This window comes from Bemisia tabaci, chromosome 5 (genome assembly GCF_918797505.1).
Source record: "Bemisia tabaci chromosome 5, PGI_BMITA_v3".
Lineage (NCBI taxonomy): Eukaryota > Metazoa > Arthropoda > Insecta > Hemiptera > Aleyrodidae > Bemisia > Bemisia tabaci.
In genome coordinates, this window is record NC_092797.1 from 35691153 (window position 1) to 35718042 (window position 26890).

The window sequence follows — 26890 nt, forward strand, 5'->3', positions numbered from 1 at the left end:
TTTCTTCCTCTTCAAGCACGTCTTATATATTTAAATGTTAGAATTTTAAACATTCTGCATTGTATGGCATGCTGAAAATTTCAAGATAAATGTTTGTTTAGGAGCTGACAATAATTTAAATGCTATTCTGTTGTGCATGTTTTTAAAGATAATTCTTTATCATAGGGACGATTAATTATTTTGTCTAATATTAGGGAAAAAGTCAACATTTTAATATCAGTAAGAACATTTGACTATTTGCCCAGGCACTTAACAAAATGCCCGATTTTCCAATTTATCTGCGACACGTGCACATTTTTCCGGCGAGTCTAATCGGAAAACGAATTCGATGGATTTTCCTCCCAACAAAAACAGCTCCTTTGCTCTAATGAAGTCAATAAACATTTTAAATCTGACATACTTCTCCACGCGTAATAAAGCTCGAAAACGCTGATCGAGAGGGAAAGTAATTCCATTAAATTGTACATAATCTTTGCAAATAAGACACCCGTCATAGGTGAGATTACCGCTGTCGCATAAAAAGGTCGTATTAACCTCAGACGATATTGACCACGTGATGGCGCCCAGTAGCCGTTTAACCGTCAACCTACTGCCAACCGATCAAAACACCTCGAGCTTTATCGTAAGTAATTTTTCCCCACGATCCTCCACCTGCCCCCCATCGTCAATCTAATCGCCACAGGGAAGAAATAAATTTTCCTCGGATTTTTCAAACGATCGATACGCTGGCTACTTTACATGTTGATCTTCCCTCGGCAGGAAAAATAAGAAGAAAAAGAGGCGATAATGGCTGTTTGAGATTGTGTAAGAGGCGAAATCTTTTAATAGTGACTGACGTTGTCGGATGCAAATTCGCGTTGGCAGCGGAGCGAGGAGTGGGGAAAGACTCCGGAGGTGTCGATGCCGGTGTAGGAAATTCTCCTTAAAACATGTTCTGACATCGTGTAGCGATCTTACTCTGGGCTTGCCTCTTCCCACTCTATTAAAATCGGGTTTGCTGCCGAGCCGTGTACCTTGCCCCGTGCTCAAGGCCCCACCCTCGTCTTGTTGCTCTCCGATGTATTTAAGGTGGAGTTAGGCAAAAGGGCCCTTGAGGAAGGTGAAAAAAAAATTAGATAATTTCGTCACAGTTTAGAGAGGTGCATTTTGATCATTTGGCACGCAAAGAGACGCACCAACAAAGTCGAAAAATTGACCCTTTAATCGTCGGTTAAAGTTAGAGAAAGATATATTTTAAATTTGAGAAAAACTTAAAGGTTCTTGACTCATTTCGAAACGAATTTTTTTTCATAAGCTTAATATATCATTCCACGTAAAGTATAGTTTGACATTTGGGTCACTGTTCTTAAGCGTAATGATGCTTTTAAGCATCGAAAACTTATACGTATAAGCCATATTGGTCCCAAATTGATTATTTTTATTATCCTAAACAGGTTGAGTTTCAATTTCAAAGGCCCTTTTGTCTGACGTATCACTTTAATGATATCTCAGTCTTAAATTTCGCCCATTGTTCCGGTAATTTTGATAGAAATCCTCCTTTTTTAGCTTTTGCTGTCTTTTCGCTGTGCAATATGTACATTCAAATTTAAAAACGGAGGATGTTTGCTCCATTCGCTCCTTGTCCAATTATTATTTTAACTAAATTTGAAAATGAAGAAACAATATATCTAGCTCATTTTAAAAACAACATTTGCGTCATTAGTTTCTGTATGCAGATATGTGCTTTTATGAATAAGCCAGAAATAGTGGTTCCTCATAGCAAAATGTAGTCCGTTTAGACCCCCACGAAAACTGACTCTCAAGTTTCATGTTCGAAGAATTTGCAAAGCTCTAAAGCTTGCTAATAATTCGGCTCTTGCAACAAATAGCATTCATTCGAACCGAAGGTTGCAGAATCGTCAGCGTGTCAGGAAAAATTCATGAAATTTAAATGAGAATCCTGTTATTCAATGACAAGTGATTTCGGGATTTAGTGATGAGCCGAGAAGCTCAAGAGCTCACGAAAGAGGAAATGCGGCTCCATCTTCCTCCCAATCCATTTAAATTCGTAGTTTTTTTTTCTTTCCTAGAAGAGCAGCTCGGTCTCCATTCTGTGACGTCCATTGAAATCAAACCGGTTGATGCTAAAAACACACATGTTAATCATTTGACGAGACCTGTAATATAAGCATTCTAATTTTGTTTGGGCTCGTCATTTGATGGGCTTGTTCGGTTTTAACCCAACTGATTCAAGTATGCGGTGACCTTTCGGTTGAGGACCTCGCGTAGCGCAGTCGGTAACGGACACCAAGAATTTTAAATAACTAAAGTCGTGAATACGCATCCCGGGTTTAACATACTTTTTCACGACGACTGTATTTGCGCTCGAAATATCTTGGTTATTTTAATTTTTGCCTCAGTTTTATTCAGGAAGACTACCTGGAAAATCGTCATGATTTTCCGGGCTTTATTTTGACCGTCTTGCTATGATAAAGAAAGGAAAATAATAGGAATGTATGAGTAAAAGATTGAGAGAGCTTCGTAACACATCGTAATCGACTGCAATATTTTAGAGTTAACTCAGACGGTAAGTTTTTCCGGTTCATTTCGTTCAAAAACAATTTAAAGAATATTTTTACGTGCTCTTACGGCTTTCTGAACTCTGGATCCTCGAGAGACTTGAACGCATGGATAGAAAAGTTGTTCGCTCCTGACTAAGAGGCAGAGGACATCTTCAGAGCGCAATGAGGGTCGAAATTAAAGTGGCCCAGTGTAAAATTGACTATTTTCTTACATGTTCTCGTCGATTACTGTTTCCTCGGTTGAACTTCGCACCTGCGCAAATTAAAAGTTATACAGGGTGTGCCAGGATTAAACGGCTGGGAAGGAGCGTGTGATGAGACTTTTTACTTCAATGAAATTGTTTCTAAAAAAGTTCGAGGTCGGAACTTTTTTTGGGGGAAAGCTTTTTACAGAGCAGAAGTTATATTTTAACAAATGAAACACGCTCTAGTAGTTGGGTCGTTTTACCCTTGGACAGTTTACGCTTTACGATTAAATCTAACGAACAGCAAGTGACTTGGATTGAGACTTATAGCTTGTATCTTCCAAGATAAATGAAAATGGACTGATTTGAACCAGAATCAGCCTAACTAAATCAAACTTAGCCTAATTTTTCTTTATTAATGAAAAACTAATTAACAGTCTAGCTTCAAATTTGGCGAGTATATATTTTCTATGATCAAGAGAAAATTCATGAAAAGTTTCCAAACGTGTCGTATTTTTTGGACACCTTTAAAAAACAAAATAAAAAAAGAAGTGTAGGCGGATTTAAGCACTTTGTGAGGGGGGCAGAAGGGGGGTCCAAGGGGCTAACCCCAGAAAATTTTCAAAAATTTGTAGCATCTAATATTCAGTTTGAGTCAACTTCGTCATAAATAATGACCAATTATGTAAGCGTCCTTCCCTCCTCTTCTGTTCCTCCCTTCTTTCTTTCTTATCTTGTCTTCCTCCTTTTTTTCGGGCAAACGATAGGGACGTACGCCTCCTACACCTGCTCCCCTTGAATCCGCATACACTCGAAAAGAAATTGGGCAGCATTTCATGCAGTTACGCTGATTCTTGTTAAATCAAACCATCGTAATATTTTTAAAACGCAGGCTACGAGTTGTTTCCGGAACAAATTTCAGGTGACTCGTTCTCGATTGACTGCGATTAGTGGGATGAGCCGAGCACGTAGCCATATGGGCGGCCATATGTGAGTGCGTGGATTGCGTGATACTCAAGTTAGTGGAGTAGCACGCTCGACGCAGCCATGGAACCACGACTCTGGGCCCAGCCACGGTCATCGGTTGCAAAATATGCGAATTCGTAATACTGCATGCGCCCGCACTATAATGCCTTGGCGTCGGGATTTGGCAGAGAAAGCTCGCGAATGTCAAGCCGTCGCCACCCGGCACCGCACCGCGACAAATCGTTGTTGTGTGTCGCGCAGAACTTTTGATGCGTGCGCCCTTACGTAACGCGCGTGAGCGTGTGCGGTGCGCACGCGACTCGGGTCCCTGCGGTCGAATCAGAAAGACGCACCATCCATCAGTGTTTCCCGTTCCTGGACGCCAAGACGGTTCCTGTGCGACACTGCCAGAGACAACTCCTCTTGGCGACAGGTGGAAACTTTTACTTTCGGGGATTCAACTCTTCCTTATGGACGATTGTAAAGGAGCAACAGTCATCACTCTTTTTCGGCTTTGAGCGCTGTCTCCACTCGTCAAAATGACGTCAAAATGGAAGCTCAAAGTGGATCGATTTAAACGATAAGTGGTTCAAAGTCAGGACTTGATGCGATTGATGAGTGTTGCCTGTTGCATCTCAAAATAGAGCGGCAAGGCTCTTTTTTGATCAACAATCGCGAACAGATCGTATTTTTCGGTTCATTTTGAGCTTCTATTTTGACGCCATTTTGTCGAGTGGACACAGAGCTTTTGACCTATACCTACTAGGTGGATGATTAGCTCCGGGCGGCGTAATGAGCCACACAAGTTTCCCAAACTTCGGTATGTTTGCGAAACGAAATACGCAACACGTTTTTCAACATCCACCTAGTAGGTAAGTCTACAGTTGAATGTTGGAATCCCAAAAGTAAAAGCTTCCACCATTGGCGAGATAGCAATGGAAGGTCTCATGTCTCTGAACTCTGCTCTGCTGAATGAAAAACGACGTATGAACATAAAAATGTCGCCAAATCCCCCCCCCCCCCATATTTTTTAGCGAAGATATGCAGATTTTGTATTGAAATTCACAAGTGATTCAGGTCAAAGTGCCAGTGAAGTTACCTGAGGAATCGAGGATATCCCGAAAATTATGAGAAAAATACAAAACAAATGTAGGAATGTCCGAAGGCATACGGGGTTTTTCGCAAGCACGCAGAACTGTGCTAAGGAAAAATGTCGTATGTGCCGTAACCTAGACGTTCCCAACTTACTAATACTACCACTAAGTCACTCTTTTAACGCTTCTGTGCGCTCTGTGACTCCCAACCACCCGGTAGATCGCATCTCCTCATTTACGTTACGTTGCCAACTTGCTCCTAGTAAAAAATGAATTTTCTGGAAATCTCGAGGATTTGCCAGAGATCTCTACTCCAATTTAATCTAGTATTTCTGAAAATTTCAAGGGAAAACTATCTTAGGTTTAAGACCGAGAAGTCGGTCGAAACATTTCGGGTTCGATCCATCCTAATCCTCAGCGTTGCCTCCTGCGTCCTAACTGTTCATTGTATTTCTCGGTCCATTAAGGCAGCCGGCACGTCCTCGACGAGAATGACAATCAGTCGAAGATGCTGCCCTTTGGCCTATCGCGTCGCATTATTCGCATCGGCGCGCAGCGGTGGCCGCGGGACTGTCTTCCACTCGTGTCACCCGTGTCACCCGTCCGTCTCTTAAGAGACGCGTTCACGATGACAATGACGTCACTGCGGCGCACAGTGGATCGAGTCAACAGGAGAGGTCGGACTAAGTTTGGAAACTTTAAACGCTTATAACTTTGTTTATGTAAAGCTTTGAGGATCCGAAAGTGGTTTCATTTTTTTTTTTCGTGAAATTTTCTTCCAGGAGCACTCCTAAAAATTTAAAATGTGACGAAATAAACATATAAATTTGCAATTTTAGTTAAAAATTTCATGTCCGACCTCTCCAATTGACTCGATCCACTGTGCGGCGAGGCCGAGGAAAGCGCAAGCCCGTCCTCCGTAAAGGGAAACCATCCGCCGTTCATGACTTGCCCCGTCCGTGGCGGGAGCGAAGGAGGGTGGAGGAAGAAGTCTCCCCCCTGACGTAAGGGCGTATATCAATCTCCCTGTGAGCCCTGTTTTACATTCGAATCCATGCTTTCTGGGGTTCATGTGGAATTTGAGATACGCTCTTACGTCAAAGCAGCGACGGAATATCGTGTTCTTTTAGACGACAACTTCGGACGAACGCTCTTCGTCCTGCATCGGTTGTGCCAAGTCCGAATGGTCAGAAAATTGCTTTACGGATGTAAAGGGCTCGATTATTGAAATTGATAGACAAAGCTATAGACAAAGAAGACAAACGAGATATGGAGAGAAGAAGAAGTTAAGATCAATACATTTTCAAGACTTTTCAAGCACTCCTTTGCATTTAAATTTATTTTTTGGAACGCGTTCCGAAGTCCATTTTCATTCTAATCCGCGGCGGTCGCATGTAACACATATTAGCGCCTACAAGACTGCACGAATACTTCACGCATTGCCCCAAACACAGTGCGGTCAGCGTGAAACGCATAGCGCCTACGAGACTTCATGAATACTTCACGCATTGCGTCAAACGCAGTGCAGTCTGCGCGGCACGGCGGCGGAAGTTAAAATCATTAAACTACATTTATGTTTGTTTCTTTCATTTCTTATGAATGGAGGCCTTGTCCATACAGAGATAGGTTTACGGAACTTAACTTTCGCGCAAAGTTCCGTGAACTTATGCTAGTAGTAGAGTTGACAGGGCTTTCCCAAAAAATGTGTCCAACACAAGTAAACGCGTCTTCTGCATCCTTCCCCGCTGGCACGTTCACTTGATGGTTTTTATTAATGTTTCAAAACGAATGAGAAGGGGGCGGCAAAATACAAGCGGCCCATGGACGGCAAGTAGGTAAATCCTGCCCCGTCATCATTTCTTGCCACACCAAACATTTCTGCCAGGATTTCATTTGAAAATTTGGTGAAGTAACGATTTTAAGACTGATGACTCCTGACACTTTGATGGTAATTGGCTCGGGAATTTGGTCATGTATCGAGGCCTTTTTGTTTTTCCACGCGTGGTCAACGGAAGTTTTGGTGTCCAAGATTTGTGAGATGAGTTAGGCGAGGCTGGAGTACGAAGCTGGAAGTTGAGTCGGAGGTTTGAATGAGTATTGTTGACAGAGAAAGCGGGGAAGGATGGGGACATGCGGTACACGGTTGGCACGGACAAGAACGTGGTGGTTCGTAATAATGGAGGTATGGATCAGCATGAGCTCACGGACGCCCGGCTCCGACCCCTGCTCCATCCATCGCGCACCGATGCGCTGCGCAGTGCGCCCGCCGCCGCGGCTCAGCAAAGCTACGGACTCACTGGCCGTCGTTCAATCCGGAACCTTGACCACTATTTCGCGACGGGTTCGTCGGCGTTGTCGGCCTGCCCTGGCCACCTTACCCAAGGGAGTAGTAACGACCGAATTTTCTGAATCCATCCTCCCTTAAAACTCGACCAATCTAATCAGAGCACTTACATGGGATGGTGTTGTTAGGTTGCTCCGCCATAATCCTCGCGCCACTTCCGCTCCCTCACCTCACCATGCATACCTACCGTTCCAAACATAACCTCAAAATTAACAAACCGTGCTGTTGTTCGTAGCTGTGCTGTGATCTGTGAATACTGTGATATTTTTCATAATTCAATGTGTTATTGTATTTTTCCTTCATGGAAAATACAAAGATAAAATACGAGAATTCAGAACAGCCTGAAGAATTTCTGTATGTTACCTAAGATGAAAAATAAATTATTCACAAAACATTAATGAAAAACATTGCTATCACAGACACGGATAAAAATGCAGAGTAGCATCTTGGATTTATGACAAAAAAACTCAGCTAAAAATTGGGAAGCACATGGCATTTGATGAAAAAAATTAATCTGACTTGAATATTGCAGCAAAAAAACAGTTCACAATGAAACTGTTTTTTTTCAATTTGAAATAATATACAATAATTTATTTTCAATTTTTGAAAAAGTCCTCTCACCTTTCTCATTCATTAAAATGTGAATAAAATCTCTCAGTCTAAGTTTTTACACTTACTCAAATAAAGCAAATCAAACCCTGATCGACTCATTCAAATTCTAATTCTTCTTGAGAGCGGCAAAATTTAAATGAGCCAATCAGGTGCTTTGCTTTGATAGAATAGCATAGGACGAGTAGGCTTTCCTTACTCAACTATTTGTTTCTCTAGAGAAAAGAGAGAGGTGTCACAATGGAACACAGTAGTTATTCATTCATGGATTCCTCACTCATAGATTAAATAGTCTCTTCATTTTATGCTTCAGTCTCGCTCTCGAGTGTGGCGAGTCTGGGAGTTCACCCTCTCCTTTATTCTTAGTTGTTTCTTCGTTTTTTCGCATTTAGGTGAAACTTATAAGTATTTATTAGTATGGTTCTGTGATTAATTCGCCTAGGAAGCACTTGTCACTAGTTTAAAGGGTACAGGTTTACCGATTATAGTATCAAAAATCAATTTTTCAAAGAAAGCTTGAAATTTCATGAAATTTCAAAATTTTATTTTTCATGAAAAATACGAACTCAGACACCAAAATACACTTCACACGACTTAATATTTATCCAAATTTCCCCAGAGAGGTTCAACTTACACTAATTTATGTGCAAGTCTTATTTTGTGTATTTTGGTAACAAAAATTCAATTTTTCAAAAAAATTGAAAAATAAAAAGCCTTTTGAAATTTCATTGAAATTTCACGTGAAATTTCAGTGAAAAATACGCTTGAAATTCAAGGGCGAACTCAGATGGGGAGAGTGCAGACATGTGGAAACATGGAGCTCTTATATCGGAAAATGTCTGAGAATTTTCTGGAGGATTTTTGGCGAAGTTGAAACGTAAGTTTGGCTATGGCCAAACTTTTCTTGAAATGAGCCTCAAACACCATTCTACGGGAGTCCAGCCTCTCAAAACTTTCCGAAAAGCAAGACTCCTTCGCTTTGGAAGACCGATACGCTAATGGAATTTGTGTATGTGCATTTGTGCGGATTTATATGCACACGTAGCACTTCCTGGCAATCTACGATACCTAATCGTCCATCATCCCTATCGTGCTGATATGGTTCGATAACTTATTGTACATACCCCTCGGGAATCAAGCACCTTGCTTCAATTCCATCCTCCACCTCTAATTTGGCGTCCTCTCGTCTTCACCTAGGGGAACCCGCCGGCAATCTTTCTGCGGATTTGACTATCCTTTGCTTGGTGTAATAAAGCTTAAATCATACAATTCTGAGGCACACACAACGGCCCAAACGCACGAATCGCCCGAAGTGTTGTTTATGGGTCGATGGATGAGTCATCGATTATCCTCAACGGTCAAACCCGAACGCTAAGTTTAACGATTCCGATTATGCAAGCTCTTCCGTCTGGCGGTCCGGCCCCGATCGACGGGGCGGAAACGGGATCCGGCGATTTTGGGCCACTCTCGAGCCGGGCGCCAATACGGTCAAACCGGTCATCTCGGCGGGTTGCATCGTGGGTGCAAGTGAGGATGAGTCCCTCCTTCTCCTTCCTCCTCCGCCTCCTCTCCCGGCGAGGTGACGCAATCCCGGTGCGCTGTCGCCGGCCGGGCGGTCGTCATTCGGTCCAGCTCCCGTGGCCCATGCGCCCGTATCTTCGGCCGCGAATCAAGCGCCGGCGCGGCGTTTGTGAAATCGCCGTCTGGCGCCAGTCACCTCCCAAGTACAGCCGAGTGCCGCTCTGACCGCATCTGTGCGATTTTTTATTGGGAGCGCGTCGAGAGCGAGGAGCGTGGTCCAGGCCGGGACTGCCAGCTAAAGCTCCGAGCCTGGTTGCCGGATCGCACCGCAATAGACTGATTGAGTGGCTACTTCATTCGATCAGGGTGTCTACAAGTCCGGCATTTCCGGAAAGTCCGGATATAGGACTGATTTTTTAAGGGCGGTCCGGAAGTACTGAAAAAGTTCGGAATTTCGCGAGAAGGTCCGGAATTTTTGTCGCGATTCGAGCGAGAAATTCAAATTTTTGAAAATTTTCGAATTTCGTCAATTGGAGGTACTGAAAAAGTATTGAATTTTTGCCAGCCTGTTTTAGTAGACACCCGTTCGATAGATCGATGTGTTCGCTGGTTCTATTGAGGGTCCTGGAATCTTTGTCGCAATTCGAGCGAGAAATTAAAATTTTTGAAAATTTTCGAATTTTGTCAATGGAGATGTTGCATGTTTGAAGAATTTGCGATTTGACTGTTGATTCTAACGTAAAAGTTTGCGAGAAACACGATGGTGCCACTGGTTTTCTTTGAAATCAACTGCCAAGCTCAAAAAAAGCTCTCAAGTTGAGGCCAAAATGGAGGGGATATCCCACGCTATCCTGAGAGTCCACCCCTACATCAAGACAAACTCTCCATGCTAAGATAGGGAGCAAATACAATAGTAAGGGTTGCCGTGTTTTCAGGTTTGGAGGCGCCAATGAAAATGGCAGCCCTGTCTATGTATTTGCTCCCCATCTTTGCATAGATAGTTTGTCTTGATGTAGAGGTGGACTCTCAGGATAGCATGGGATATCTCCTCCATTTTGGCCTCAACTTGAGAGCTTTTTTGGAGCTTGGGAGTTGATTTCAGAGAAAACCATTGGGACCAACGTGTTTCTCGCGAACTTTAATACAGAAGAATCAATAGTCAAATCGCCAATTCCTCACACATGCAACATCTCCATTGAAGCCCCTGGTTCCAAACCCGGCAATCTCCATTGACCTGTCTAAACATGTGCAATCATAACAACTTTCTGTGTGGAACAATCCAAACGTCCAGCTGTTTTTAAAATTGTCCAAATATTCTCGCTTAATAACAGAAAATTTACGAGAAAACATAAACATGTAGGTTTTTTACAAGGAGAGACATGGAAAAACATTCCCTTAGAAACTTTTTAAAATTTAGTATAAATAATAAACTATCGAATAAAACCATTTGGCAACGTCGACTTCACTCAGATGAATGAGAACACAAGTACGCTCAAGGCTGGAGCTCCATACTCGTCGTCGGTTGCCTGATGGTCAAGTTGTGAAATAAATATTCCTTTGAATATTCAATTTTAGGTTTTCATAAGTCGGCGGAACTTTCTTCATTTGGAACCAAGTTTCCCGGGAGTTGATACCATAACGTGACAAGCACCGAGCTCCGTTACTTAGTGCGCATCCAGCATTTACAGCAATCGATTTGCTAATGGAGTTGCATCCATCAAGTGCATGCACTTGCTGGTGGAAGCCTGGCTGCCCATAAGTTCAAAAATTTAATTTTAATCATATTCATTTGGATTTTTTGTACACCATCAAATCTGATGAATCGACAGCGATGACCCAATTACCCCCATTGTGGCTGAATTTTAAATTTTAAATTTTAAAAAAACGTATGGAGGAATTGTATTGAATTAATAAAAAGGAAAGACAAAACATCGAGGGGAGTATTTGCATTTGTGCTCATTCTAGTCGAATGTTAGGTCGATTAAATCAGGTCACCCGTCAACGTGGCTCTGTATTTTTAACGTGTATTATTATGTGAATCGTGCTACTGCGACACAACCAACTGTTGAAACTTATGATGTTATTGCTGATAGATTTGAGTTCACAATTCCCTCTTTGAGTCATCTGTCAACTGCAGTTCTGAAATAGTGCAGCAAAGTCTGATTTTATTTACATCATGCAGTAGCAAACTAATCTAATCATCAGGACATATTATTGTACGTAGGTATTCATTATAAAATTGCAACAAGGTTTTCCAAGAGTCTTTAAAGTCTTCAAGTGATAGAATTGGCTCATACTCTTCTCATATTTTGTTTATCATCGAAGGGTGCAGTTTTTTTTAAAATAAAATGTCCTTCCCGGCATGTATTATTTCGTAGTAAATTTCAGGGGCCCTCAAAATCAGAAAAGTGCAAATGCACGACCAGAACCAAGAATTCCTCGTCGGTGAAGGGGTCGGAGTAACATACCGTCCCCCTATATTGTCCCCTTAAATTAGAGAGAGATATTTTGGTTCTCTGGGAAACGTGTACTGCGGTAAAGGGACATAGGAGGACTCGCTTCTTTCCTCGGTAACTCTCGGTCTCACTCTCAGTAGTTGTGCACTTCAGTCTGAAATGTTTGCTGATTATTTTGCCTCGAAAATAAGACGATAACTTCACATGAAAATAATGTTAGCTTTGAAGAAATCATAAATTCGTAGTTTTATAATTTCATTGACGCTTCGTAAGGTTGATCATTCCTGGAAATCCTGCTTCCATTTTTATTTTCTGGAATATAATAAAATAGAGGAAAACTCAAGAGAATTATAATTAATCGCCCTGACACGCTTGTGCCACTTGAGCGTAGATCCAACCTAGTTTAAATTAAGAAATAATAATTTATCACCGAGACACTAAGAGCGTTGATCTAAATTTTTTGCGACGAGACATTGGCAATCTTTCTTCAAATGTAACACGGCCAGACGACGGGCGTATTAACTACTTAATTCTCGCAAATTCAGGCTCTAAAATTGATCGTCGAGAGAGTAGAAATTCCTCTCTCGACTTTCATTTGCATGCATTCGCTCTGAATATGTTATGACGGTTCCCCTCCTTGATAAAAATTGGAGACGTATTGATTTAGTAGCGTGCTACTTACTTGCTGCCAGCTACTTGTAATGGCTCTTTTTATTTCTGCTCACTTCTTGCTCCCGGTTCTGGAATCTAAATCTTGACAGCAGTCGTCAAGTGACCAATCGGCAGATGTGGAATTTTTTCCCTACAATTTGCATAAGCCCGGTTTTTCTGTCTCTTCCTCGTGCAATAATCCAAGCGATGAAAGTGCGAACATCCTATTTTTAAGTGTGTTGCTTGACGTGTTCGTCAACAAACGCGACGCGATTATGACGCGGTAGCAGACTCAACGCTCCAATAATTCAGAATATTTTCTTTTATTTACACCTCCTTCAATAGGATTTGAATGAATTAAAATTAAACCTGTTTTGTTGTTCCAACAGGAAAAAGCTTTTCCGACGTCTTGGCGCCGTAGAGCCCTGTCTATCGTCGCTGCATTTTCTTTTTTTGCTGCTGATGCAGTCGGCTATTTTATTTCGAATAAACTTAACACTCATTAAATGGATTTTAACATTCCTCATCGCATCTTTCCTCTCTATTCCCCTCCCATATTTGATTTAAACTGCAGTGCCTTTAAATAGCACTCGAAAAAGAAGGGATGTTGCTATTGGTACCATGCAGCTCAATATTCTCTTCTACTAGTTTCTTCTTCTTCTTTTTCCAATACAAAATGTATTATTCCTTACTTTTGGCTTGTACGTTTGCATATTTTTCAAATGTGCATCTAATAGTTGAATTTTGCACGTATAATTTAAATTCCTACTCACCCCACGGATATTTATTTATATTTTACCTCAATTCTGATGAAAATGAGAATTTGGAATCATTTCGATACTCTGGTGAAATCGCGATCGAAGATTCTGCGTCCAGCAGGAAATTTTTCAAAGTAAATGTATCTTTTGTGTCTTTTGGTAGTTTTTGACGCAAAAATCAAACTGAATACGTCCAATGTATAGCGTTTGGAAATCGCGGTGGTTGTAGATCATTAAACTGGTTTTTTATGACTTTTTTTTGTATTCGATCACCGAAATTCGATGTTTAAGCTACCCACGCAAGTAATATCTAATCGATGGTTCCTTGTGTAAATTACCTGCGTTTTCGTCTTTCTTTGTCCGGTGGAATAGTATGAAAGCCGGTGGGTCAAGAAAGGCGCAATGAGTCAGTAAATGAATTATGAATTAACACACGCTGAGCATTAAGACGTTAAAATTCGACTAACAAAAATCTTGATGTGGTGCGATGGCGAGGTATGGGTGTCAAAATATGCATGTAAAAATTGGGAGCAGAATGAAGGGAGAGTTGGCGGAATTACATTAAATCTAACTCTGTTGCCACCAGAGTTGGCATGAATCTGCGGTTTCAAAAATTCTGCCATTTCGCAACAAGTGACAATCAGCACAATATATGTATGGAACATTATTAAATCTAAGACCTACCGGTATTCAACTTTCTTATCCTTTTCAAACTTTCCTTGCGTTCTCAGTAGGTCAACTCTTGGATGCAACTATACATGTCCAGCGGATGTGCGTGTCGCTCGTAGAAACATTGAAGGCGCTCTAGCTTACAGCGTGCCCGCGACCGCACAGAGGATCGAGTCAATTAGAGAGGTCGGACATTAAATTTTTGACTGAAACTGCAAATTTTGATGTTTATTACGTCACATTTTTAATTCCAAGGGGCGTATGCAGAAGAAAATTTCTCGAGAAAACCAATGAAACCACCTTTAGAACCTCAAAATTTTGTATATACGGAGTTATATGTGTTTTAAGTTTCCAAATTTTGTCCGACCTCTTCTATTGGCTCGATTCACTGTGGGCCAGTCCTAATTCGTTTTCTTCGTATTTTTCTCCTCCTTCCTCTTCTTATGCCGAATTTTCTTCCTCCGTCTCCTCTTCCTTCTTCTACCTCTTCTTCAATCTCCTCTGTACCTGTTCTTACCAAGTTTAAACAGTTCACGTGACCAGCGAGTGTATTACGTCTGTATCTAAAGCTTAAACATGATAGTTCCTGCCCTAGCTCAAAATCTCCGTCAAACCAGCGTCATGACTGATTCTCGTCATGCGTGACGTCATAAGCCGCAAAGATTTGTCATGCATGCGCGACCGGTGTTGTCAAATGGTGCCGAAAACGCGCTTCCTTCCCCCATCGATTTGACGATTTTTAAAGGAGGATTTCGGCGGAAAGCCGGACTGCGGGGGACGCGAGGCTTACGTTTAATATGCGCAGCGTGAATACTCGACGGCGGAGCGTCAATGAGGCACGCGACAAGTAATTTCAGCCAGTGGCGTGGCGTGCTTTGCGATGTATCGATCGCTACGCCACTCAAACCTATGAAAAAAGATCGATTATCAGGGTGTTCGCAGCGAACACCTTAATAATCGATTCTTCACCATAGCTTCAAATGGCAAGATATCGATAATCGATTACTCACGCCGCGCCACTGATTTCAGCTCGTCTATCATGCTGAGTTAATTAAAGCATGCATATTTTTTGTCTCGCTTCCTTCGCCTGCCTCAATTTCGTACGGGGGCGCCAAACCCACTACCCACAATTTGTGTCGTGCAGAGTTCCAGTTCCAGTCCCGCTCTCTTTCCATGATTTTTATTCAATTTTTTTCTCTCTTTCTCTTTTTTTCATGCCTTATTATCGTCAAAATCCATAACATTTGAAGCGGGAAGTGTAGGCGGTGGATTTTGCTGAAGTAATCTTTCTCGTCGGCCGAGTGTGCCTCGGACGTTTGTCGTGTGTCGCGCCGTAACCGCAACGATTTTACGTAGCTGCCATCTCTTCCACGAAATTCTGTTTTTACATTGTTTTTAAACATCTCTGGTCTTATCGTCGGATGATAAGTTCTGTGAAAGTCACTGAGAGCCCCATAAAGTTAAGCAGTTTTTCCCAACTCTGACAGATTATGGTGCTTAGAGTTAGAACTGCTTGTTTAATAATTTGTAAACATGGTAGTATTGTTACGATGTTTCTTCCAATGATTAATTTTTTCAAAGGAAGAGTTTCCTTGTTATATGTCCGTTGCTCGTTGGGGAAGTGAGGGTCAATTGACAAAAAATTGATGAAGCATTGAGCAAATATATGTATCGCTCTTAACTCCAAATTGAAGCTTATGAAGGAATTTTTGCAGGATTGCGTAGTTTTAACACCGGTTTGGGGGGGGGGGGGGAGTCAGTGGTATTATTTAGTGAGGATGGGTAAAATTGAGTTTTTAAAAAGACTTGAAAGAAAGGCACCATGATCCTAATCATCATCTAAAATTTAGAGAAGAATATCGAAATTGAGTTTCAAGCGTGCATATTCATATTTTTCAAGGTAGGAGCTAGAACAACATATGAGTGGCAGTCCCCCATCAGAAGGAGGTCAAAAACAAAAAGTGCAAATTTTTAATTGCAAATTAGTGGTTCTCCAAAAAAATGCAATAAAAATACAAAGCAACAAATAAATGACTGGATTAATGGACGAATGAGCGAGTTATAAAAATATAAGAAGATAATAAGTAGTTGCTCTCACTCTAAAATCTCTAACTCAAAGAATGTAGTTTTCAATGACTCAAGGTAATCTTCCAAACTGATACGTAGTTGCTACAACCTATGGAATTTTGTCATCGCGCCATATGCTCATCTCATCCGCCACTGTTGATGAATTCATCAGTGGTGAGGCGTGAATGATCGATTATCGACATCTCCCTATTTGAAGCTGTGGTAAAGAATCGATTATTACGGTGTCAGTTGCAAACACTCTGTTTATCGATCCTTTTCCAAAGGTTTAAATGACAGATCAATCGATGTATCGCAAAATACGCAACGCTACTGGAATTCATCTTCACTCACCGGAATAATCTCCACCGGGAGGTCACCAGAATAATGCGCGTGTTCGATTATTGAACTACGAGGTGGTGGAATTTGAAATTATCGAAATAGATTTATAATAAAGCGGAGATGAGTCATCTGAAGGTAACCATAAATTAAGTGGCTACCATTTTCTTGGTGTGCAGCACTACTCAAGAGTAGCTGGAACAAACCCTAATGTTTACTTTCAGTGTGTCTTGAAGGGGAAAACACAGTGGCGTGGCGTGCTTTGCGATACATCGATTGATTAGCCATTTAACCCTATGTAAAAGACTCGATGAACAAGATGTTCGCAAGAAACGCCTTAATCGATTCTTTATCATACCTTCAAATGGGGAAATATCGATAATCGATCATTTACACCTCGCCACTCGAAAAACACAAGGGGATGATTAGCGACCCGTAACGGAGGAAGAGACATGACGCTTGTGAGCAGTGTGCCTGAATACCTGCTTAGCATGTACCGCATATCATTGTCCCTCTGACGTAAGGGCGTATATTGATTCCCACATGAGCCCCAGGAAGCATGGATTTATACGTAAAGCACGGCTCACGTGGAAATTGAGATACATCCTTACGTCAGAGGGGCGACGCATGACGAGTGTTTATGGGATTGAAGCGTGCCGAGATTATAGTACAGCGTACTAGACGGACTATGACGTTTGCATGGACGTCTGGTGGACGTGTGGAGTGCACCTGAAGAGCGTGGGTACCTGTCGTCGTGCTGTGCGTGAAAACTTTCAAGGGATAGCACCAATGCGGTGGGTCCGTCCTCTGCCACCGAACGGAAGTAAGCACTAGGCGTACGTCATAACAGTCCGTTAACCTTGCGTTGATCGCTTGGGTTTATTAAACCGAGGATAGCAGGGTTATAATTACGTGGGAAGTTTTGATAAAAAAGAAGTATGTGTAGTAGCTTAGGGTTCCTATCACAGGACAGAAATGAAGGGACCTAGTAGGAATCGTAAGACGGGAAAGTTCTTGTGCCAGAATTTCCCTTAACTATCGCGCTTGTTAATGATTTTTCTAGTCTCTTGCGTGTGAAAAGAACTCGATACCGTATAGATTTTGACAATCGCATTCTCTAGAATGGACTCCTGATTCTTTTTAGCAAAATGATCGCATATTTTGCCTTTTCCCCAATTTTGTAGGAGCATAAAATTGCTTAATAATACAGAAATAGTTAGCTAAAGATGCACGTTTTATTTTTGTATATACGCATATTGCATCTATTTATCATGATTAATAAATGATAACTGTCAGATGATGAAGATCTTGATTAATGCAACTTTCCACTTAAAATTGCTCCTGAGACTTTGCGTTACTTTCCCAGCCCTTTACGTCGTCTCCACTAAAGCAAGTTTCTAAATTCATTCACAGTCGAGGGCCTCCAAATCTTTTTAACTTCGTGTACTTCTGCCCGTATTTTCGACCACCTTTCCATTCGTGCCCAACACACAGCCAGTGCGCCATTGAACTTTGCCAAGTTAATAATTCCTGGCCACACTTCGGAAACACGCGAGTAATTGGTAAATTAATAATTTCGCTGAACGTTTGTTTGGGATTGCCAAGAGGTCATCAGGTCAAGTACATACATTCAAGTCTTAACATTCAACACCTTCACCGGTACAGCGCGACCAAGTCTCCAGTCTGGCTGTCCACAATGCGTCATTGTTTGAAGTGAGGCCCATACGTAATCTGTGACCGCTGAAAAGTTTTGCCAGCCTCGATTCTCTTTCATTTGCGGCCCCCCCCCCCCCCCGCCCCCAATCCGTCCCTCTTCCTCCCTCCCTCCCCCTTTCCCTCTTAACGATCCCGCTTTGCGAATTTCACTTCGTGCTCTTGTTTAGGACTACCATCGTTTATTTTTATTTTTCGCATGTGACCTATTTATCCGCATTGTGTGTGTCAAATTTTACCTTGGGTCATTTATTTATGTGGTCGTTACCCCTCAGTATTCGCAATATCTGTCAAAAAATTCAATTTTGACTTTAATACGCGTCAATTTGTGTCATACCCGCGCAATAACTCTCGCTGCGACAATCATTGATATCGTCCCGTCCGATTTTGAAAACGCTTTTTCCCCGTTGGAGAAGCCTGAAATCGGGTCATTCGGCTCTTCGTTTTCGTTGATCGGGGTGCTCTGAACTGCGTTGTAGTACAAGTGTTGTCTTTCAAGGATACATTTCATGATTGACGCAATCATCTCAGGCTTCATGGAGTTCTCAGGGTGCATAACGTAAAAATGACGTATGTTACGTGAAGACGACTCAAAATATTACGAAGTGAAGTCTGATTCCTCTTATCACACAGTTAGACGTATTTACCTAGCTTTAAAACCAGGTTTGCATCCTATTACAAAATATCTTCTCAACCTAGGGGCTGTTCCTAAAATACGTAACCCTAAGTGTTGGAATTTTCGATCTCCCTCCTTCACCTTCGTAACGCTGTTTTAATGTAGGTTCCTATCCTTTAACACGCAAAATAGATGATATAACGCTCTTCACAATTCCTCCCTTGATAGCGTTGCGTGTATTATGAAGAGTCCCTCGGACCTCTTCCATTGCAAGGTTGACAAGCAAAGGAGAAGGTGCTAATCATAAATTCATTAATGGTTGGTAACTACCCTCCTGTGTTCCTAAGAGTCTCCAATCTCCATGAAACCCAGTGTTCATACTCTCTCCGTGTAGGTACGGAAGGCGAATTTCAAAAGGTGCTATGTCTGTATCATAGAGTATACGTTAACATTTTTCGGAAATTTCTCGAAGTTGAGCATCAGTCCAGAAAATGGAAACAAGAGCAACAGCAGAACGCTCGACGGCGTGGTACAGCTGAAGCAGGAGTGAAAAGGTCAAAAGGAATAAATAAATAGTTCCGTGCCAAGGAAGAATGTCGTATGAACATTTGAATGTTGTCGAATTTCTCCCGATAATATATTTAATTTCAACGGAACGCGTGAATATTTCTCCTCGACTTTTCTCGGATTCTTTAGATTTTAAGGCAAATCAACTGCCTTAAAAAATTGGATGAAAAAAGTCACAAGTTCCCCTGGAAATTAGTAGTTTTAAGAAGGAAATTTGGCAACGTGTAAAGGCTCATACGGCGTTCTTCCTTAGCGCGTCGTGTCGGAGATGAAGGAGCAACAGCGGTCGGCGTCCCACTCCCGGTGGCGGCGTCGGAGTCGGCCATATTTTTAGACCAATTTGAAGAGCCGGAGATCTGGAAAGCAGGACACTTTTTTCATCTCGAGCGCTGTAAATCATCATCGTCGTGTCGCCGCAGGAACAGTTTACGACGTGCGAAAATTTTAAACCAACCAAATCCGTTGACAAATTTCCTCACTTCCGCATTTCGGTCGGCGTCGCCTCCAATTTCGCGCCGGCTCCGTCCCGTTCAATGATCTCGTTCCCCAAAAACGAGCTGCGGGAGGGGGGGGGGGGGCTCGAAGGGTGTTCACCCCCCGGGCGAGAGATGCACGATCTTGGGATTATCGAATCCGCCGCAGCCGCGCCGGGTATTAAAGTGTCAAGCCCGGCTCCCGGAATGGCGACCGTTCCGTTTATGAGCCGCAATAAAACGGATTCGTTTTTATGATCCGTTTGCATATGCTTTATCTGACTTGTTTTTTTCGCCGTCCGGAGACGCGGATGAGCCTCGACGTCGTAATGACGTCTGGTCATGTCTCGCCTCAGGATTGAGTAATTCGAGTCTGCTCTTCAAAAACCTCTGCCCCAAATTCAAATTCTATTCTATAACATCGTTAGGGTGTCATGTCTACTGGACCGGAAAATCCGGAAATCGTACTGATTTTGGAGGGCGGTCCGGAAGCACTGATAAAGTATGGAAATTTTGCATTAGGGTCCGGAATTTTTCTCCTCATGCCATGCGTAATGATCGAAACGACGTCTGGTCATTTGCTTGCTCAAAGATAGAGTAGTTTGAGTCTACTCTTCAAACCTCTGCCCCAAATTCAGATCGTCGCCGTAAGGGCGTTATGACTGCTGGTTCGGAAAATCCGGAAATGGTACTGATTTTTTGAGGGCGGTTCGGAAGTACTGAAAAAGCACTGAACTTTTTCATTAAGGTCCGCAATTTTTCTCCTCATACCATGCGTGATTTTCAAGCCAGCCTAGAATGCATGCACTCCCTTCCGCGTCGATTTTCTAAGTTCTCATTTCACATTTCAAGTTCTCGAATATGTACTTGAATCTTCTTAAGTCCTCGAGTACCCATGAATTCCGGAAAATTGCTCCGGGGACACTTGAAAAGTTCTAGAATATATGATACCACCTTTTTGATCATTTTTTCCCTTAAAACTCTTGAACTCTGATTATTCACGATTTTTTTACAATTTTTTTACGTACCTATACGGCTTTCCAACTCGTAAATATACCAGTTTTACATTATTTTTTTACAAGTTGTTTTACAAGGCATGCTAGTACGACTCGTCCACCTCTTTTTTTTCGTATCTCCCTTTTCTTTTTCCTCCTCTCTCTTCGATTTCTCCTTCATTCTATCACTTTCTTTCACTTTTTATTTTCTCTTGTTCCTCCTGTTCTTTTCCCACTTCCTGGCCTTTCCTCCTTCTGTTTCGTTTTGTCCTTATTTCTAATGCGTTCTCGTCTGACATGAGTTAGGAGTCGTAGAACCCTAGTCTGTCAGACCGGGGTTAATTTTGATGTTGCACAGTTGAGAGATTCGCATCAACGAGGAACTAGGCGAGGCGCACAGTGGATCGAATCAATTCGAGAGGTCGGACATGAAATTTTTGCCTAGAACTGCAAATTTTGATGTTTATTTCGGCACATTTTAAATATTTAGAGGTGCTTTCTAGAAGAAAATTTCACGAGGAAACCAATGGAACCACTTCTAGAGCCTCAAAGTTTTGTATAAACGGAGTTATAAGTTACCAAATTTTGTCCGACCTCTCCTAGTGACTCGACCCACTGTGCGGCGTTGCCGGGCGAACGGCGACAAGCACTAATGTTGAGTCTCGCGACTGATTGATCCGTCGCAGAAGCCCCGGACGAGATTCAAACGCACACTGGTGACTGGAGACATTATAACAATAACAATTATGATTGTGTTGGGTTGTTGGCACAACTCGGAACTCGAGGCGAGAATTCCTCCTCCGACGCGCGAGAGGGAGCCCCTAATTGGAGGAGGACGAGGAGATCGTGCTCCAAATTGAACAGAATAAATCTGCGCCCGCAGTTCCGACTGACAAATAAATAATTTACCCAAACTTAATAAACATGGGACTGTTTTCCCGCCGGTTATTAACCTATTTCCATTAGCGATTCAACCTCGCCAAGCGTCGCATGTCGCCGGGATCTCGGTCGCGTCTTAAGGGACGGGGCACAGCTCAGGAAAAACGTCCTATCCACTTTTAAATGTTGCCAAATTTCCGCTGATAAAATATTTGGATAGTGTCACTAAAACCAGTCATCTCTACTTTGAGACTTCGTGAAGGAGACCTGAATGCACATGCTAAGAAATAACTCCGTGTGGACATTCGAGAGTTGCCTAATTTCATGCTAAAAAAGGTTTTTCTTGAAGAGACTTTTGAATATTTCTCTGAAAATTTGCAGAAAATTTAGGTCTAATCGCGATTAAAACTCTCTGGAAAAATCTAAGAAAAATGCTCGCTTGCAGATTTCCCTGGAAATTCATATTTTCTCTAAGGAAATTTTGCAACGTTTGAAGGCTCATACGGCCTTTTTGATCACTCTTCCTGGTCCAATAGCGTACAATTAGTTCTGGATTATCCGCGATAGCTCCGGTCCCATTCACCGCGGATATTCAAATTCCGGATATTCGCGGATATTCAAAATACTATTTCTAGCTCATTCAAAAAATCACCCATCTAGATGGGACATCAACGGTACATATGTGCAGTGTTTGAAACTCGGCATGAAGTCTCAGCAGCCATCTGGCCTGCAACATTTTTTCTTAAGGGCCACCTCAGACTTCTTAGGGGCCAAAATGAAAAATTGCCCTTTCGAAATGCCTCGAGTCCAGAACACGCCGAAAAATCCCAAGGACGGAGTTTAACAACGACTTTCTTAGCGACCACGGCTTGGCCACTAGTTTCATTCCTTAGCGGCCAAAGGCGATTTCTTACCGGCAAATTGCTGTTTGGCCGGCGTGTTCCATACACTGTACACGTGTTTTTCTTTAAACGAGACAGAAATGTATTAGTTCCTTAGCGGAAAGTCTAGTCCATTTAGCAACGCAACGCTGGAATGTTCATACGTCGTTCTTCCCGAAATCGGCAGCTGAGCCACCCGGCCGCAGCCGGGCGAACATTCCTCAAATTTTGTGCTATTACGACGCAATTATATGGCCACAGCCGCGCGGGCATCATAAATTGTCCAGTTGTTACATCTCCATTAACGTCAATCCATGTTTCCCTTGTCGCGGCTCACCGTAATGGCCCGCGGGCGGAACCCGAGGACCGGGGGGCATCGGGGGGTACCGGAGGGGGTCCGAGAAGGGACTCCGAGGGGCGCTACCCCCTCGGCTTCGGCATCATTCATGCCCGCGGGGCCATGTTGTTGCTCCTGTCAACCTCCCCCCCCCCCCTCCGTTTTCTGCGGGGAAATTGCGTTATTCATCGCCCGGGAAAATATATACGCCGACTCCGCGCGACCGAAGTGTGGTCGCTCGGTGTTCGGTGTCACTTCGGCGGTCGGTGATTGGTTACTTCCGACCGCGGGGATGATGCATTTCGCCGTGCTCCTGCCAGAATCGTTGGCTTCTTTCATTTTCCTCTATTTCTTGGTCAGGTTGGCTACTGAATGAATCTTTGCATCAAAGAGGCATTTTCGCGATCGACTATCATACTGTTGAAAGAAAGTCTCTTGGATCTGAGTCAGACTCTTAAAAAAATTGACTAGAAAAAATTCTCTTGATTTAATCGAATTTTTGCTTGAATCGAGAGCCAAGCCTCTTAATTTAGGCGGATTTCCTTTTGATTCAAGCGAATATCCGATTGAATCAAGAGTATTTTTTCTTGTCAAGTATTGTAAGAGTCTTGACTTTAGATCGAAGAGTCCTTTTTCCAGTATATGACGAACATGTCGCTCTTATAGCGCTTTTGTGCGCTCTGCGACACCCAACCGCCACTGATAACGATCCTGCCAGAGCTCATCCGGCAAATCGCATCTCCTTATTTCCTGCCATATTCCACCAATCCACGATTTGGCAGGGCGTCCTCTACGTTTTCTGACCAGGGGGGACTCAAACGACTTTTTCCAGTATATACTTTTCTGTAATTTGGTTTCGACCGAATTTGGTGTTTTCTCTGGGAAAAATTGAACTCTTGTCAGAATTTTCTCCGTGCGGATGCGCCAGTTCGATTTTTAATTTTTAGATAAATGACTGCTCTCTATGGATCACTTTGTCAGAGATCTTGAAGTGCAATGTAGAAGTGCATTTTGCTCTCTGGGTTCTATTTTGCCTCCCCACCTCTCAAAAATCTCATCTTCTCTCCTCGAAAAATGAGATCGGGTTTGAAAGGTGGAAATTTTGACGGAGAATATTCGACCGATCCGCAAGATATCCGAGGGTTGGCCGTCGACTTAGTCTTGTACGATGCGCTAATTGAAGGCCCGTGTTATTACTGGGCCCGCTCGTTAATTTGTTGGCGATTGTTTATGGTCTTGCTCGAGTTGGAGCTCTCAAAGACAAACCGCAATAATAACAGAACCGAAATGAAAACGCGTCGGATAGTGACAACCCAGCCGGGAGAAATTGGTAAAGTGGTAGGTATTTTTGTCCGTTTCCTCGGAACCCGGCTCGTTCGCCATGTCGAAGCGTTACGAGAAATTTGGACAGAAATTTAACCCACTTACGAGGGTTCATATCCTAGTTCGTTATTCCGTCGTTTTTTTCTGACCTCCGATTATTAACTCATTTGCGGAGCTGTCTCCGTTTCTCCGAAATTTGGTCCCTCTCCAAGCCTTAATTAATTCTGTCTTTTTTTTGTTTTTTTTTTCAACAGCTCTGAAGAAAAAATTGGCGATGAGACGCCCCATAGGCCAGCTCGTAGCCCAGGGAATCATGCCTCGTAAGTAGTGATTTTTACATCCGACCTATTTTATTCCTATTCATTTCAAATTCCTTTAAAATTACGTTCGCTTCTCATTGCACTGTACAGTTGGAGCCCCCTTACTCCAGTGGTGATTTTGCAAGTTGGCAAAAGTGTTTTTGCTTCATTCAAATTCATTGAAAATATCGATTTTAGGTGACGCAAGGTGCCTTACCAAGAATCGATTGTTTTTCATGCATTTAAATTGAGGAAAAACGTTGTCGCCAACTTTCAAGAATCGCCACACAGTGGATCAAGTCGATTAGGGGGGTCTGACACGAAATTTTTAACTAAAACAGCAAAGGACCCTACAACAAAACGGCCAAATCGGCCTAAACACGGAATCGTACGATTTTCTCAGGGATGATAGAGGGTCTTCCCAGACACTCAAAACTGGTCATATTTTTTGCCTAACCCCCAGGGAAAAGGGGGGGATGGGGGGTCAAAGTCAAAACCTTTAAAGTAGCATAACTTCTCAACGGTTTGTCGTAGAAAGATGATCTTGGTGTCAAAATTTCCAGAAAAATGAGAGCTTTCAGAATATATGTATGAAATTAATTAAATTTTAAAATTTGACCCACTTTTGGGGCATTTTACAAGGTCCCCCTTTCGTAAATTTTCGTTTTTTGAGATTTTCGGTTGTTCGGTTCGCACGGATCAAAACAAAAACAATTTCAAATGAAAGTAGAGCGTTTAAGCTTTAAAACAAGCCCAAGATGATCTTGGGGAAACGATTAGAAGCGGAGTTATGAGTCTTCAAAGTTGACGCGGCGCGCGGGAACCTTGTATGTTCCGAGTCTCAAGGTCACCTGCGCGCCCCGGATTGCCTGCAGGTTGCAAGTTTTTGTGTTTTTATGCTTCTGTAGGTCATTTTTAATGTAAATCATTCAATGAAGATAGTTTAATCAGAATTTTTTAATTTTACGGGAGGAGCGAGAGGGGGCTTAGAGTATCAACCATTATGTCCATCATACCTCATTAAACATTTGCTGACGATGACGATTCTGCTCTTATAATTTAGAAGAAACCATGGACCCTCAGTTCAAATATACATATGCTCCATACAGAACTGAACCATTTAGAAATTAGAACCCATTGATGCCAAATTTTGGGGTACCCCTAATATTAAAATTATTCAATTGAGCTATAAGCTACAGCGCTTGACGGAACTCACTTGGTAAAGCCAAATAGTTTCTTGTAGAAGCAGACGAGCTTTGAGCTTCAAAATAAGTCTCAGTTGTTATTCTTGAGGGGGCTATTTGAAACGCAGTTAAAATTTTTTGACGTTAATGTGGTGTACCTCGCCGAAGGCCCATTGTGTAAAATTAAAAAATTCTGATTAAACTATCTTCATTGAATGATTTACATTAAAAATGACCTACAGAAGCATAAAAACACAAAAACTTGCAACCTGCAGGCAATCCGGGGCGCGCAGGTGACCTTGAGACTCGGAACATACAAGGTTCCCGCGCGCCGCGTCAACTTTGAAGACTCATAACTCCGCTTCTAATCGTTTCCCCAAGATCATCTTGGGCTTGTTTTAAAGCTTAAACGCTCTACTTTCATTTGAAATTGTTTTTGTTTTGATCCGTGCGAACCGAACAACCGAAAATCTCATAAAACGAAAATTTACGAAAGGGGGACCTTGTAAAATGCCCCAAAAGTGGGTCAAATTTTAAAATTTAATTAATTTCATACATATATTCTGAAAGCTCTCATTTTTCTGGAAATTTTGACACCAAGATCATCTTTTTACGACAAACCGTTGAGAAGTTATGCTACTTTAAAGGTTTTGACTTTGACCCCCCATCCCCCCCTTTTCCCTGGGGGTTAGGCAAAAAATATGACCAGTTTTGAGTGTCTGGGAAGACCCTCTCTCATCCCTGAGAAAATCGTACGATTCCGTGTTTAGGCCGATTTGGCCGTTTTGTTGTAGGGTCCTTTTGATGTTAATTTTGTCACATTCTAAATTTAAGCGGGCGCTCTTAGTAGAAAATTTCACGAGGAAACCAATGGAACCACTTTTAGAGCCTCAAAGTTTTGTATAAACGGAGCTATAAACGTTTAAAGTTTCCAAATTTTGTCCGACCTCTCCAAATGACTCGATCCACTGTGCGCCTGTGCCTCACTCGAGCCCCGGCTCCGTTTCAAACTGTATTTTAAGCAGTGTAGGTTTTGAGCGCATCAGTTGCCGTTCTCCAGGCGAAAAAACGTATCTCTATCTTAAACTTGCAAAATTTACTCCAATAGTTGAATTTTTTTCAAGAATATATTTTCTAAAAAGTTCGCTCCTTTTATAATCCGAAGTAAAATCAATGACTTTTTCAAGTAAAAACTCGCAATGATTTTCTAGTCAAAATGTATTTTTGCAACTTCGAAATGTAGTTAAGTTTTTTAGTCTCGGACACGGCAGAAAAGCCTCGGTGAAAGAGAAAAAAGTTTAAAAAGTTTTGAAAATTGTTCTATTATTTTTCATTAATTCATCATTCTTTCATTTAAGTAAAATTTTTAATTTCAAAACAATTGCCTCGCCCATGCTTTCCACACC

At 42.2% G+C, this 26890-nt stretch overlaps 1 protein-coding gene across 3 annotated transcripts in view; it reads left to right on the forward strand.

Moving 5' to 3' along the window:
* The window catches only part of LOC109040804 (Myocardin-related transcription factor), a 158972-nt gene that overhangs the window by 116638 nt on the left and 15444 nt on the right, over positions 1-26890 (forward strand). For all 3 annotated transcript variants that reach the window (XM_019056876.2, XM_019056875.2, XM_019056877.2), the window contains one exon: positions 24256-24321. In XM_019056876.2, the coding sequence (XP_018912421.2) occupies positions 24256-24321 (66 nt within the window). The remainder of the gene's footprint in view (positions 1-24255; positions 24322-26890) is intronic.